We start from the raw sequence: 13,992 nt of genomic DNA on the forward strand, positions 1-13,992 counted from the left end.
TAAGTGATGTCACCTGACCCTGTGGAGACTGTGCTGATGTTTACGTCTGCGGGAGGCGAACCACCGCGGCCGGGTCGAGGTTCGGGACTCGGGACCGACATGGCGCCAGATCAGTAGCCCCGCTCTGCTGCTCCAAGGTAAAACCCGACCGCCTCGGTCCACCGCTACTCGGTCCCGAACCGAGGCTAGCGCCAGGCTAGCTACACCTCTCGACCCCCAGCACTCACAGCCCCGCGTCGGAGAGCCGTCTAGGCTCCGTCGCTCCACCGTGACGTGAAATATTCACGCGTTCATGTTTTCACTCCCTCAGTGACTCCTCTGGGTAATCGGATTACAGATTACATTGTTTCATTACTCTTTATGTTCTATACATACTTTTACCACCTTTCGGTGGTGTAGCTAACAGACAACATCCCATAATATGCTAATATATATTGTCACAGTAGAAACACTAACCCTGTCACTTGATAAATATGTGTATATTTATTTACATATTTTTTGAAGGACCCGTCTTGAGGGTTGAAATACTGGATCCTGTGTGTTTCTCCTCTCTCACATAGCCCCAGGTGTGTGTGTGTGTGTGTGTGTGTGTGTGTGTGTGTGTGTGTGTGTGCTCGCTCTTGAGGGTGTACTTAAAGTATCTCACACAGTTTGCCCTCACATCCAAAAAGCTGCACTGGGTTTAATTTCTCTGCACAGAAAGAGGGAAAACTGTCTTTATTCACATGAATGTCTGGAATACATACATGTGTATACACACACACACACACACACACGTCAAACCAATACCAATGCATGCCAAGGTCATATACTAAAATGTTAAGGTATTGTCAGGTATCAAAAATACATACATAAGTGTGTATATATACACACGTCTGTGTGTGTTCACAACTTCACACACAAACGCTCGACAGTCTGCAACCTAGCTAAACGTTTGTAACAAATGACAGATGGTAACAGATCAATAATCTGTGAAGTATTAGACATCTGCATATGGTGCTTTAGCCCAGGCATTTTGATGTGTGTGTGTGTGTGTGTGTTTGTGTGTCCTGTGCATGCAGCGCCCCGATGGAGTGTGTGTTTATGATGAAGAGGATGGGCTCTCAGAGCAGCAGTCAGAGGAGGCGGATGCTCCTGGGGGTGTTAATCCTGCTGCTGGTGGATGTCATCTGGGTGGCCTCTTCTGAGCTCACCTCAGTAAGTGCTTCTCCTCATCTTCATCTTCCTCCTCCATATCTGCTGGTGGGCAGGAGGATGAGTGTGTCCACCCTGGGCTGAGGCCTGGTGGTGGATCCCACTGCTTTTCCCGGCATTCACCTGTTAGCGCCGTCCGGGAAAAGCAGCGGGATCTGTCATGAGGTGAAAGAACTGGAGACACAGAGATATTGATCCAGGCATGTGTGTGTGTGTGTGTGTGTGTGCGTGTGTGCGTGCGTGTGTAGATAAAGTTGTGTAAACATTACCTCATGCACCTCCATTCAATGTGAAAGTCCAACATCCATGTTTTTTCTCAACTTCTCTTCATCTGCGTCTGCTTGTTTCATGTGTAAAAAAGGCCGTTCATTCATCTATTTATTAATCAATTCATCCATCCATTCAGTCATCCATCCTTTTCTCATTAATTCATACATCTGTTCATTCATTCATCCTTACATCCATCTATGAATTCATAAACATTCATCCATCCATCATTACATTCATCCTTACATCCATCCACATATCCAAATATTCCTTTTTCTTGTATACGTGACTCACCAGCCTCTACAAGGAAATGTTCAGTACATACTAATGCAGTAACTGTCCTCGTAGTACTCCTTCATGTACACAGTAATACTGGGTAGCTGTCATTGCAGGAGCCATCAGGCTCGCAGTAGTACTTTTAGTACACACTTTGGCTGGCAGAAATACTACAGTAAATGTCCTTGCAGTACACATCTAGGTTTGCAGTAATACTGCAGTATTACCTTGAGTCCTTGTGTACTCAAGGACGGTTTGTGGTGCACATCCATAGTAGTACTGCAGTATCTGTGCTCGCTTGCAGTACATCTTCAAGCACCAGGACTACAACAAGCCGTTCTTCAGCACCTTCACCAAGACGTCCATGTTCGTGCTCTACCTGCTGGGCTTCCTGCTATGGAGGCCGTGGAGGCAGCAGTGCACGGGCTCCCTCAGGCGCAGGCACGCCGCGCTCGTGAGTGACACACACACACACATACATATACATGTACGCATGCACACACACTTCAGGAAGTGGAAGTAACGTGCGCCCCCTATTCCCCGCAGTTCGCTGACGCCGAGGCCTACTTCTCCCGCAATGGCGGCGACTCTGTTGGTGACACGCTGGTATGTAGTCATGGTGATGTGAGGGCTGGTGCCGGCGCAGGCGGCGTCCACCCCTCACGTCACCGCCCGTCTGGTCCCGGTGCAGAGCGAGCCGCTGTACGTCCCCGTCCACTTCCAGGACGTCACCGCTGAGGTCTCCCGCGGCGACGGTGAGCACGACGCCCGGCGGACAACCTGTCCATGATGGACACTGAGATCTGCAGGAGATCTGCAGACGTCAGGATTGATTTACAAGGAATAAGGTGGATCTCCTCCTCCTCTTCCTTCCCCCTCTTCATTTCCTCCTTGTATTTCCTCTCCTATTCCTCCTTTATTCCTCTCCTCCGACCCCTCTTCCTCTTCTCCTTCTATTTCTGCTCCTCCTCTCTTTCTCTGCTAATGGTCTCCAGCAGCCGGCAGGAAGCAGCGTGTTCGCTTCAGTAACATCCTGGAGGTCCGCCAGCTGCCGTCCACCCAGGCTCTGGACGCCAAGCTGTCACGCATGTCCTACTCGGCGGCCAAGGACCATGAGGCCATCATACGGACGGTGGGCAAGATGACCATCTCCGATGTGGCCCAGATCAGCTTCTTCTTCTGCTTCGTGGTCAGTGATCTCAGCAGTTGTGCTTTACTCAAGGTTCTTCTGCCTCTTTGACCGGTTCCTCGCCGCAGGAACTTTTCTTAGGTCCTCAAACCTTTCCAGGCAGTGATTTGGGACAGCAGAGGGACCAGGGACCTCAGGTCCCAGAACCATCTGGGGTTTTTGTATGGTTCTATATGAACTTCTTGAGGACCACAGAGCAACATGAAGCCATGCTGGTCACTGGTCAGATGATTTCTTTGGAGAAACTGAAGTGCCAAAGAGGTCCAAGCTCTTCTGTCCTGCTACACCTCAGAGGGGTTTCCTGGGCGCACAGAGGAACATTTTGGACCAAAAGTGCGATGAGCTCACGGCTAATGGGGATCTTCACACAGCGAAGCAGTGCAGGGATAAGATAAATGGTCCACGGTGATTCCCAAAATGCAGAACTCCCTCCTCTCCTTCTTTGGTGGTTTGTTTTTGAGGGCGGAGCTTCAGATGGACGGTTCTGTCTGAAAGCAGCTTTTTTTTTTTTTTTTGTCGCAGCCCCTATCGGATTGGTTCATTCTTTTAAATCACTTCCTGTTTGCTGCTGGACTGACAGAGCTCCATTGAGAAAACGGTGGATTTAAGGGTTGATCCTCAACTGTTCTCGGGCACACACTGTGGAGTGTCCGTCTGTTTCCGGTAACAGCCGGTGGCGTTGTTGTTATTATGGGATGTGAGACCGACCATCTGATTGTCCACCCCCCAGTGGTTCCTGGCAAACCTGTCCTACCAGGAGGCGCTTTCCGACACGCAGGTGGCCATTGTCAATATCCTGTCCTCCACCTCAGGTCAGCTTGCCGCCACCAGCCTTACCAGAAGGACAAATTTTAGAAAGACTAACTCCTCCTCCTGTTGCTCCTCAGGCCTCTTCACCTTGATCCTGGCGGCCATTTTCCCCAGCAACAGCAGCGACCGCTTCACCCTGTCCAAGCTGCTGGCCGTCACCCTCAGGTGATCACCGCTGTCAGCTCGGCTCAGGAGCAGATTTAGAGCTCTGAGCTCCGGGGTTCAGAAGGTCTCCTGGTCCAGAAATCCCCAACCTTCTCCAAACCTCCTGGAGATCAAGGATGGGGGGGGGGTGATTACCATCTCCTGGTCATGAAGACAATCCACTTCCTGATTCTAATTTCCCGTTTTTTTTTTTAACGATGTCACTAACTCTGTCCCTTTTCTCCGTCCAGCATGGGGGGCGTCGCCCTGGTCAGCCTCTCCAGCATGGACGACCCAGAGGAGAAGGGTGTCGTAGGTAACCACGGCAACATCAACATTACATTAGTCATTTGGCAGACGCTTTTATCCAAAGCGACTTACAAAAAGTAAGCTCTGTGTGTGTGTGTGTGTGTGTGTGTCTGCTCTTGCAGGCTCGCTGTGGTCGCTGGCGGGCGCCGTGCTCTACGCCGTCTACATCGTGATGATCAAGCGGCGTGTGGACCGCGAGGATAAGCTAGACATCCCCATGTTCTTCGGTGGGACCTCCCGCTCGATCCACCCTGACCTCTTACAGAAGCTTCAGAACACCACTCAGGAGCTGTGTGTTTTTGTGTGTGTGTGTGTGTGTGTGCAGGTTTTGTGGGCCTGTTCAACCTGCTGCTTCTGTGGCCGGGCTTCCTGCTGCTCCACTACACCGGCTTCGAGGCCTTCGAGCTGCCGAGCCGCCTGGTCTGGACCTTCATCCTGGTCAACGGCCTCATCGGCACCGTCCTATCCGAGTTCCTCTGGCTCTGGTGAGGACCTCCGCTTGTGTTTGTAGAACCCTAGAATGTTCTGGCGTATCCAAAAGTGACCCGGTGTGTCTGCAGGGGCTGCTTCCTCACCTCCTCCCTGATCGGGACGCTGGCCCTCAGCCTCACCATCCCGCTCTCTATCATCGCCGACATCTGCATGCAGAAGGTGAGCGTTGAGACGAAGGAGAAGGGAGGGATGTTCTAGCAGGAGGCCTTCTGGTGGATGCCTTCAAAAAGGGCTGATTCTAAAAAGAAAAACAAGGAGGAAAAGACTACTTTTTGCTATACAAGATAAAAAGTAAGTTATTCGTTATCGTGTGTGTGTGTGTGTGTGTGCGCGCGCGCATCAGGTACGCTTCTCGTGGCTGTTCTTCGCCGGCGCTGTCCCCGTCTTCCTCTCCTTCTTCATCGCAGCGCTGCTGTGCCACTACAACAACTGGGACCCCGTGCTGGTGGGGATGAGGAGGGTTTACGCCTTCGTCTGCAGGAAGCACCGTGGCCAGAGGTGTGTGCGTGCGTTCGTGTGCCTGTGTGTCTTTTTTTTTCGAAACGCATCAACTTAGGAGTTACACAATAAATGTTTGTGAATGAGAGGAACAGCGAGGCTACAGGGAGTGGAGATCAAGAAGTCGGAGGATTTCAAGTACTTAGGGTCACAGAAGCGGAGAGTGCAATAGAGGTAAAGAAATGGGTTCAAGCAGGTTGGAATGGGTGGAGAAAAATGTCAGGGTTACTATGTGATACAAGACCAGAAGGAAAGGAAAGGTGTAAAAGACAGTGGTGAGACCAGCGATGTTGTATGGCCCAGAAACAGTTACAGTGATGAAAAGACAGGAGGTAGAGCTGGCGGTTGCTGAGATGAAGATATTAAGGTTCTCTTTGGGAGTGACCAGGATGGAAAGGATCAGCAATGAGTCCATCAGAGGAACAGCACATGTTAGATGTTTTGGAGAGAAGGTCAGAGAAGCCAGACTGAGATGGTTGGGTCATGTACAGAGGAGGGATAGAGAATATATTGGTAGACGGATGCTGGAATTGGAGCTGCCAGGCAGGAGGTCTTGAGGAAGACCAAAGAGAAGATTTTGGGACATAGTGGGAGAGGATATGAAGGTAGTTGGTGTGAGAGAGGAGGATACAGTGAATATGTGCAGATGGAGAGGGTTGATTCGCTGTGGGGATACCTGAAGGGAAAACCCCAAAAGAAAAGAAGCCGTAAAGTGTTGCAAAGTTACATTTAGCAACGCTTGCTTATGTGTGGGGCCAAGTTAAGGATAGAGTGATACACGGAAAAACTCCCCAAACCTCCTCCACCGCCGTCTTTGTTCTTCTTCAAGGTTAATACAATGATTAAAACCACTTCATTCTTATTTTCTATATATTTTTTTTTTTATTTTTAAGAACATTTTTCTTTAAAACCACATAAAACCAGGCGCTGGAATGGATTCATAGCGTTTTCATTTTAACGGTGAAACTTAGTTTGATACACCAGCAAACGGTATCAACACTATCACAATTTTTTTTTAATATATTTTTAAATAATTTTTCAAATATTTTCCCTTTTGTCTCCAGCACTTATTTAATCTATTTCATTCCAGTTTACTCATTGTGCTCCGGCGCCCTCTAGTGGTCGATGAGATGAAGAGCAGTCGTGTGTGTGTGTGTGTGTCTGTGTGTTTGCAGGCTCCCTGAGGACGGCGAGCTAACGGAGAGTCTGATTCCACTTCACACTGTGTCTGCGGAGGAAGGAGGCCTCTGCTCCTGAGGAGGAGGAGGTGTGTGTGTGTGTGTGATGGTTCCCATCTGTCTGTGTTTGGACGTGGTGCTGAGTGTGCCGGGGGGCAAGATGGTGCTCAAATAAATATTTAAGTGCAGCAATGGACGTCTGGTCTTCATCCTGCTGACGGAGGAGACCATGGCTGGGTGGTGATGATGAAGATCCCACATTGAGCTTTAGATGATCTAGAAGGTGATAGATGTTTATGGGCGCCATCAAACTATCTGGTGTGGTCCAGGATCACCTGTCAATCACAGGGTCTGACCCTGCCTGCTCACGGCTGGTTTTTCTGCGGTCTCCAGGTTTTTGACGTGGCCTGTCCAGATGTCGTCTGAAGCTCCAGGTGCCTTCAGTCACTATTTATTCTCCACGGCGTTGGGACCAGCTTCCTGTTTTTTTTTTTTTTTTTTTACCTGCCTTTTATTTCTGCCTTCACCGCCGTCAGAGGAGCCTTGTTTTTTTTTTGTTTTGGTTTTTTTTTTTCTACATTTGAAAAGGACCTTCAGGTTTGTGGACTGAGCAGAGGTCATCGGCGATGACCGGACCTCCTCCTCCCCCTGTGTAGCGAATCAACCCTCTGACTTGAAAACATCTCAATAAATGTTTTTATAGACATGTGACTTCCTGCCTGATAGTTTGTCCCAGTTGCCTCCATCTTGGTTGACCACATTCTCCTCCTGATGATGCCTGATGTTCTCCTCTGACTGATGTTCACAAGGTTTGGGTTCATGCCGATGCTCACACTTGTGGTTAGCAGCATCTATGAACGATAGCAGTGTTAGTACGATGCTATTTGATAACCTTACTGTTGTGTTAGCTCGCGGCTAATCTTCTGAATGAAGCTAACTACCTGCAAGTGATAGGGGGAAAAAATTCAGAGAAGATTCTTCTGATGTTCCCTCCCGTCTGGAGAATGTCCCACAGACCTCCAGAGCCTTGAAGGTTCTCCAGAACCTTCAAGAAGCCTCTCACCGAAGTTCTCTCGCCGCTTCCTGGTTTGGAGACCCAACTTGTAAATCATCCAACAGTCCCGAAACTGCTGCTTCCTGTCCAGAACGTTCCTCAGAAGTGGGCAACTTCCACTTCCTGTTGGACCTCACTTCCTCCTGCTGCTGGTGCTGATCCTCACACTGAACATTTATGTTTTAGAAGAAACATCTGAAAAAACTCCTCCTCCTCCTATCAAGGAGAAAGTACTGCTTCAGTGGGCTTTTATTTTGAAAGGTCAAGCTGCACATACCTACCTGGCGCCCGTTACCACGGCAGTGGCTCACAGGCGAGGTGCAAATCACTAGCCCATCAATCATAAATCAATAAATCTGATTGTACAAATAAACCCTTTGTTTTCTATGCGGACGGCCTTAACCTCGCTGTCGGGACCCGTCTTCTTCATCATCTTCATCACCTTTCATCATTTTGAGGAACCACAAGCTCCAGTGAGTCACAGGAAGTGGGCGCCTCTTATCAGACTGTTCACTTCCCATTGGGAGGACGAGTGGACAGTTTGAGGGTGCGCAGACGTGTGTGTGTGTGTGTGTGTGTGTGTGTGTGTGTGTGTGTGTGTGTGTGTGTGTGTGTGTGTATGCATGCGTCTGAATGATGATAAACAGTGACGTGTTCCAGATGCTCTCTCCTGGTGTCCTGGAGGAACCCAAAGCTGGAAATTAACCCCCAAGACGAGAAACGTTCATTAGTTCGTTCATCTCTCAAGCGCTCATCCCGCACTCGGGGCAGCAGGGGGGCAGAGCCTATCCCAGCTGTGATTGGTCGAGAGGCGGCGTTCACCCTGGAACCAGTTCAGGGCCTCACATGGAAACACAACCATTCACCCTCTCTTTCACATGTCTGAACAGTTTTGGGTCTCAAGTGATTTTCCTGCATGTTTTTGGACTGTGGGAGGAACCAACAGAACTCTGACGAACCCCTCGCAGACATGGGGAGAACATGGAGACTCCATATTAGAATGCGGGAATCCAACCGGGGACCTTCTGGCTGCCAGGCAGAAGCGCGATCAACCTTTTAAATTATGAAGGCAGAATGCTCCACGCTTCCCGTCTTATCAACGTCCAGATCTTCATTAGGAGCAGAAAAGAAAACACGGAGGTCACCTCCGGGTGGAGGAGATAAGGGCCTCCCCCTGTTTAATTTTTAACTGCCCCTCCCCGGCCGGGGGAGGAGGAATGTCTGCTGGCGGAGCAAAACCTCGGAGAGGACGAGGAGGACCTGACTGGAGTTGGACGTTCTCCAGGCGATGACCTGCTCCTCCTGCCTCGGACAGGATCCGTCGAAACTCGCGAAGATCCCGTTTGGACTTTCGTCCCCGTAGCCATGGACGAGGAGCCGGACGACCTGGACCGGCTGGAGAAGGACTGGAGCCTGCTGGAGCCCAGCTACGGCCTGAAGGTGTTCCTCACCACATTCTACAGCGTGATCCTGGTGACCGGCATCGTGGGGAATGCCGTGACCGTGCGGGTGACGCAGGTCCTGAGGAGCAACGGCTACCTCCAGCGCAACGTAACCGACCACATGGTGAGCCTGGCGTGTTCCGACCTGCTGGTGCTCCTCATCGGCATGCCGGTGGAGCTCTACAGTGCCATCTGGTTCCCCTTCACGTCGGCGTCCGGCGGTGACGCCGCCTGCAAGATCTACAACTTCCTGTTCGAGGCGTGCAGCTACGCCACCATCCTCAATGTGGCTACGCTAAGCTTCGAGCGCTACACTGCCATCTGCCATCCCTTTAGGTTCAAGGCGCTGGCCGGGCGCCGCACCGCCGGCCTCATCGCCTTTGCTTGGCTGGTGTCGGCGCTGGTGGCGCTTCCGCTGCTGGTCGCCACGGGAACGCAGGGCCACATCCCGCCGGCGGCGGATACGCCGGCGCAGAACCTAACATTCTGCACTAACCTGAAGGAGCGCTGGATGATGTACCGCGTCAGCATCTTCGTGGCGTTCTGCGTGTACATGGTGGTCCTCGTGGGCGTGGCCTTCATGTGCCGCGCCATGATCCTGGTGCTGCGGCGGCCCATGGCGGCGCAGGATGGCGGCAGTGGTGGCATTGGGCTGAGGGCACCCAAGCACGAGAGCTCGAAGGTCAAGATGGCCAGGAAGCAGACCATCATCTTTCTGGGTGAGTGTGAAGAAGAGCGTGAGTAGACGCCCCCTTAGTGGTCAATTGAAGAAGGAACCATGTTAACCTACATTTAATGCCTGTGTTCTGAATGGTGCCATCTGATTCGTCCAGGGTGAACCCCACCTCTCGTCCAATCACAGCGCTCCCTGCCAATGAGCGCAGGATGAGTGGCGCGGATGATGAATGGATGAATGAATTCATTCACTCACATGTCTAAATTCCACTGAGTGAGATCGCTACGTCCATATTTATTTGGGATCGTTAAAAAGTCATTGAAAAATAACTTCAAGTAAAGTGTGGATGTGAATCACTGCAGCACTCTGTGTATTGCTGTGTAAACATGTCTGACAGCATCTAACTCTGTTTACATCAGCAGTAAAAACACTTTACAGCTGCCAAACACAAATTGAAGTGGATTTGTGTGTCTCACACACACACACACACGCAGCCAATGCCGCTGTAGAGTGTGTGTTTCCGAATTCACTCATTGGAAATGAGGCTGCATGTTGATTGGTCCTTGAATATTGACATGTGCACATGAACGCATGCACACACATGCCCATCATACATGACATGAGTTAGCACATGCTAACTAGCTTCTAGGTGTGGTGACCTGTAAGTGTTTTATTCAGCCCTTGATTCAGGTGTTTCTTATGGTCAGCCTGTAGAACTACAAAAATGGTGTCTGTGCTGTGATGTCATCATTCCCTCTCCCAGCGGCCATGAAAATCTGAGGGTGCAGAGGAAAGCTTGCTTTCTTTGTGGAGAACATTCACGGCTCCACCAGGACCTTCTGAACGTCTCAGCGCAGCTTCCAGAATCATTAGGTGCCTCCTCCGTGGTGGAGCACCAGTGCTCCCGTTGGTTCCAGATGGTTCCAGATGGTTCCGCAGGGTGTTGTTCTGAAGGAACCTCCGTTAAGTTCTTCTCGTGAGGAGAAAGAGAATGGAGTCCAGACTTGTAGTTCTTTCCTGGACCACAGGATGTCTCTGCTGAGTTTCCATGTTTCCTTTGGTTTCCTGTCCCCGATGTCTCGTTAGCATTTACAGCTCCTAGTTTTGCCATTTGCGCAGGTAAACATAGGCAGTCCACTCGTCTCAACGTGGAACAGAGGCAGCAGCTCATTAGCTAACTTCCAGCCTATGTTCATTAACTTCTGGCCTCTGTTTGCTAACTTCTAGCATCTGTTTGCTCACTGTTTACTTTGTTAGCTAACTTCTAATGTATGTTAGCTAACTTCTAGCCTCTGTTCACTAACGTCTAGCCTCTGTTTGCTAACTTCTATTCTTTGTTAACTAACTATTATTGTCTGTCAATGAACTTCTAGCCTGTTAGCTAATGTCTATCATCTGGTGGCTGACTTCTTGCCTCTGTTAGCTAACCTCTAGCCTAGGTTTTCTAACTTCTAGCCTCTGTTCACTTACTTCTGACCTCTGTTCACTTACTTCTGACCTCTTTTCACCGACTTCTAAGTTTTGTTTGCTAACTTCTACCTGCTGTTCACTAACTTTTAGCCTCTGAGTTCTAACTTCTAAACTTAGTTAGCTAGCTTCTGTTAGCTAACTTCTAGGCTCTGTTTTCTAACTTCTAGCCTATGAAGTTACTTACCTTAGTCATTTACCTCTTGTTAGATTGCCTCTGTTAGCTATTGTCTAGCCTATGTTCGCTAACTTGTAGCCTGTGTTCACTAACCTCTAACCTTGGTTAGTTAATCCGTTCCTGCTCGCTCATCCAATCACGAATGAGGGTTCAAAGATCACCAGGCAAGGGGCCGACGGCGGCAAAACAATATTAATATTCCTATCATGAAGACTGGCTGACATACACACACACACACACACACACACACACACACATCAGAGACAATTAACCTTCTGTTCCGGATGGTGAGGGAACTTAACGAGGATGTTCTCGGCTTTTAATTAGCCCCTGAAGTCAGAGAGGCCTAAGCCGCTCAGAGAGAGAAAGAGGACATACAGAGGTGATGATGAGAAGAAGGTTTGGCTGAGGAAACCATCATGAGGCGCAAGTGAGAGACCAATGGTGGAGTTTCAGGAGAAACAAAGGGTCTGGCAGATGTTCTTTACCTCCAGGAGGGCTGGACCACCACTGGAGCGTGCCACCACTGGACTGTACCATCTCTGGACCATAACATCATGGTGACGTTATGGCCACTGGACTGTACCATCACCACTTTCTTTCTTGCTGATTGTTTCGACCCTGCTCAGTTTCTGGAGTTGAGGATTCATTTATTCATCCTTCCACTTCATGGGTTGCAGAAACATCTTCAAGAGAAAAAAATCAAGTCCACTTGCCATGAGAAGAAGGTTTTGGCAAGAATGTAGAAGCAGATGTTCTATAGCTCCTGCCTGGTGGAACCTGAGATGTTCCCTGGCCAAGAGGGCTGTGTGGTCCCGTGTCGAGCAGAAGGACTCCTGATGGTTGAACTTTGAGGGAGCCAGGGAGGCTCCAGAATGTCCTCTGTAACGGCGGCTCACCTCCTCACTAAAGCTAAGCCCCGCCCCTTCTTAGATGAAACTCACTGCGAAGCCTCATTGAACCGGAAGCTCCTCAGCCCCCACCTTGGTAGACAACCGCCCCCCTGCTCCTCAGGAGGTGGTTCCACTTGCACAACCGGAGAAATTTTTAGGACAGGAACTTTTTCAGGAGCCTGACGAGGCTGTGAGAGGTCCTTGATTCACTGCGGACGCTCGGATGAATCATTAAAAAACAGTATGACTCACTTCCTCTGAGAACATGTTCTCCTTCTGGGATGTGGAGAACCTTATCAGGAGGCACCGGCCCATTGGACCTGGAGCAGATAAGAACGCTGTGCACGGTAATCATAGAAGAATGCCGAGGGGACCTCGTGGAGGCTCAGCAGAATCACCGCTTCTCTTCCACTTTGATTTATCGGGATCAGACATCACCACGGTTACTGCATGTGTGGAGTACATGTAGTAGTCCTATAAGGTATATATCATACATGTGTGAAGTACATGTAGACCATGTGTGGAGTCATGTAGTAGTTCTGTGAAGGAGATGTAGACCATGTGTGAAGTACACATAGTAGTCCCCTGAAGTACATGTATTAGTTATGGGAAGTACATGTGTGGTATTTGTAAAGTAGTCTTGTGTAGTACATGGGTCAAGTACACTTGGTAATGTGGTATGGTAAAATGTCCTGATTGCCAGAAGACAAGCAGATAGCTGAGCCTTTATGGTAGCTGTCAACACTGTGCTAAGCTAAAGAGAAAAGGAGCCCATCGTCCAGTTTAGATCCCAGCCTGTGCCCAAAAGAGAGTTCCCAGTTGGAGTCAAACCCGTACATGTAGTCTTAGCATTGAGGAATGTACCATTTGTTTCCTCGCTGAAGGGAAAGGCAACTCATAAATGGAGAAAGAAGAGGAAGAAGTGATTGAAATGGTCCCTCGGTGCAATGGGATGTTCCACACAAGGGAAGTGCACGTCAAAATAAAAGGAAGCAGCTCAATTTGCAAATGATTTCTACGTGAAGTCCCATTATGTCAAAATTAAAACAGCTTGACATGTTTGTGTCTGGTCACCAGGTCTCATCGTCGGATCCCTGATGGTCTGCTGGCTGCCAAACCAGATCCGCCGCGTCATGATGGCTGCTGTGCCCAAGTCGCACTGGTCCGCGTTGTACTTCCGCAGCTACGTGCGTCTCCACCCGCTGGCCGACAGCTTCTTCTACCTGAGCTCCGTCCTCAACCCCTTCCTCTACAACCTGTCGTCGCGCCAGTTCCGGCAGGTGTTCATCCAGGTGCTCCGCTGCCGCCTCACCATCCAGCACGCCAACAAGCGGACGCTGCAGAACTCTCAGGGTGCCGCCTCTGCACGCTCTCTGCGCCCACTGCTGGTCAGGTCTCTGCGGCGCAGCAGGGCAGCACCGCTACCCGCCGAGCCTCCGCCTGAACCTCCGCCAGCGCCCCAGAGCTTCCAGAAGCAGAGTGACCCTAGGGTGGAACCCATCTCAGCCCTCAGTTTGGAGCTGGGTCCAGAAACACCTTCAGCGACTGACGTGTGAACTCCCGGTGTCCTTGGATGAGGACACCTGTCCAAGATTTTCTACCCCAACGCGTCCCCAGAAAGACCCTTGAGACCTCCTCCCTCCGCCAGGCCGAAACTGTTCCCCCTCGTGGCCGCGGCCCGCCACTCCAGAGGCTTCCACCGCAGTTTCTGGATTTCTTTTCCATTTACAATGCATTTTGGATATTTATTCCCCATTCTTCTTCCAGTTCTACCTATTCGTCAAGCTCCTTTTTTCCCCAAGTTAACTACTTCCTGTTTTTAAGAAAATAAAAGCATCAGCAGACAACAGGAACTCAAGTTTTATTTTTTGCAGGATGTTTTGGTGCGTTTTCAATAACAATGAACACATTAACATAATAATCTT

At 49.9% G+C, this 13,992-nt stretch overlaps 2 protein-coding genes across 7 annotated transcripts; both read left to right on the plus strand.

Moving 5' to 3' along the window:
- The first annotated feature begins 1 nt into the window (after position 1).
- On the plus strand, positions 2–7,068 carry LOC147234778 (solute carrier family 35 member F5-like). 6 transcript variants are annotated; one of them, XR_015106046.1, is made up of 15 exons: positions 2–137; positions 1,062–1,197; positions 2,042–2,191; positions 2,284–2,343; positions 2,429–2,492; positions 2,733–2,926; positions 3,657–3,738; positions 3,814–3,901; positions 4,132–4,196; positions 4,312–4,416; positions 4,515–4,674; positions 4,750–4,840; positions 5,025–5,179; positions 6,355–6,640; positions 6,751–7,068. XR_015106046.1 is itself a non-coding variant. In XM_086145447.1 (15 exons), the coding sequence occupies exons 2-14, from the start codon at positions 1,069–1,071 to the stop codon at positions 6,434–6,436; spliced, it is 1,425 nt and encodes a 474-aa protein (XP_086001573.1). In that variant the 5' UTR covers positions 2–137; positions 1,062–1,068; the 3' UTR covers positions 6,437–6,446; positions 6,751–7,068. The 6 variants fall into 6 exon arrangements, 4 of the variants coding, with proteins under 4 accessions (XP_086001573.1, XP_086001575.1, XP_086001576.1 ...); XR_015106047.1 differs by having other exon boundaries at positions 2,736–2,926; XM_086145447.1 differs by having other exon boundaries at positions 6,355–6,446.
- Positions 7,069–8,646: 1,578 nt separating this feature from the next.
- gpr39 (G protein-coupled receptor 39) lies at positions 8,647–13,920 on the plus strand. Its single transcript, XM_086145451.1, has 2 exons — positions 8,647–9,572; positions 13,145–13,920. The coding sequence occupies exons 1-2, from the start codon at positions 8,777–8,779 to the stop codon at positions 13,621–13,623; spliced, it is 1,275 nt and encodes a 424-aa protein (XP_086001577.1). The 5' UTR covers positions 8,647–8,776; the 3' UTR covers positions 13,624–13,920.
- Positions 13,921–13,992: the final 72 nt, after the last annotated feature.

This window comes from Fistularia commersonii, chromosome 4 (assembly GCF_037954325.1).
Source record: "Fistularia commersonii isolate RoL2024-O1a breed Wild chromosome 4, RoL_Fcom_v1.0, whole genome shotgun sequence".
Classification (NCBI taxonomy): domain Eukaryota; kingdom Metazoa; phylum Chordata; class Actinopteri; order Syngnathiformes; family Fistulariidae; genus Fistularia; species Fistularia commersonii.

Excerpts from the sequence above, each read along its gene's own strand:
- LOC147234778 (XM_086145447.1), top strand. The coding sequence starts at position 1,069 with ATGGAGTGTGTGTTTATGATGAAGAGGATGGGCTCTCAGAGCAGCAGT. Across the intron at positions 2,927-3,656 it reads GCTTCTTCTTCTGCTTCGTG|TGGTTCCTGGCAAACCTGTC; the intron begins GTCAGTGATCTC and ends TCCACCCCCCAG. Across the intron at positions 3,902-4,131 it reads CTGCTGGCCGTCACCCTCAG|CATGGGGGGCGTCGCCCTGG; the intron begins GTGATCACCGCT and ends TTCTCCGTCCAG.
- gpr39 (XM_086145451.1), top strand. The coding sequence starts at position 8,777 with ATGGACGAGGAGCCGGACGACCTGGACCGGCTGGAGAAGGACTGGAGC. Across the intron at positions 9,573-13,144 it reads GCAGACCATCATCTTTCTGG|GTCTCATCGTCGGATCCCTG; the intron begins GTGAGTGTGAAG and ends TCTGGTCACCAG.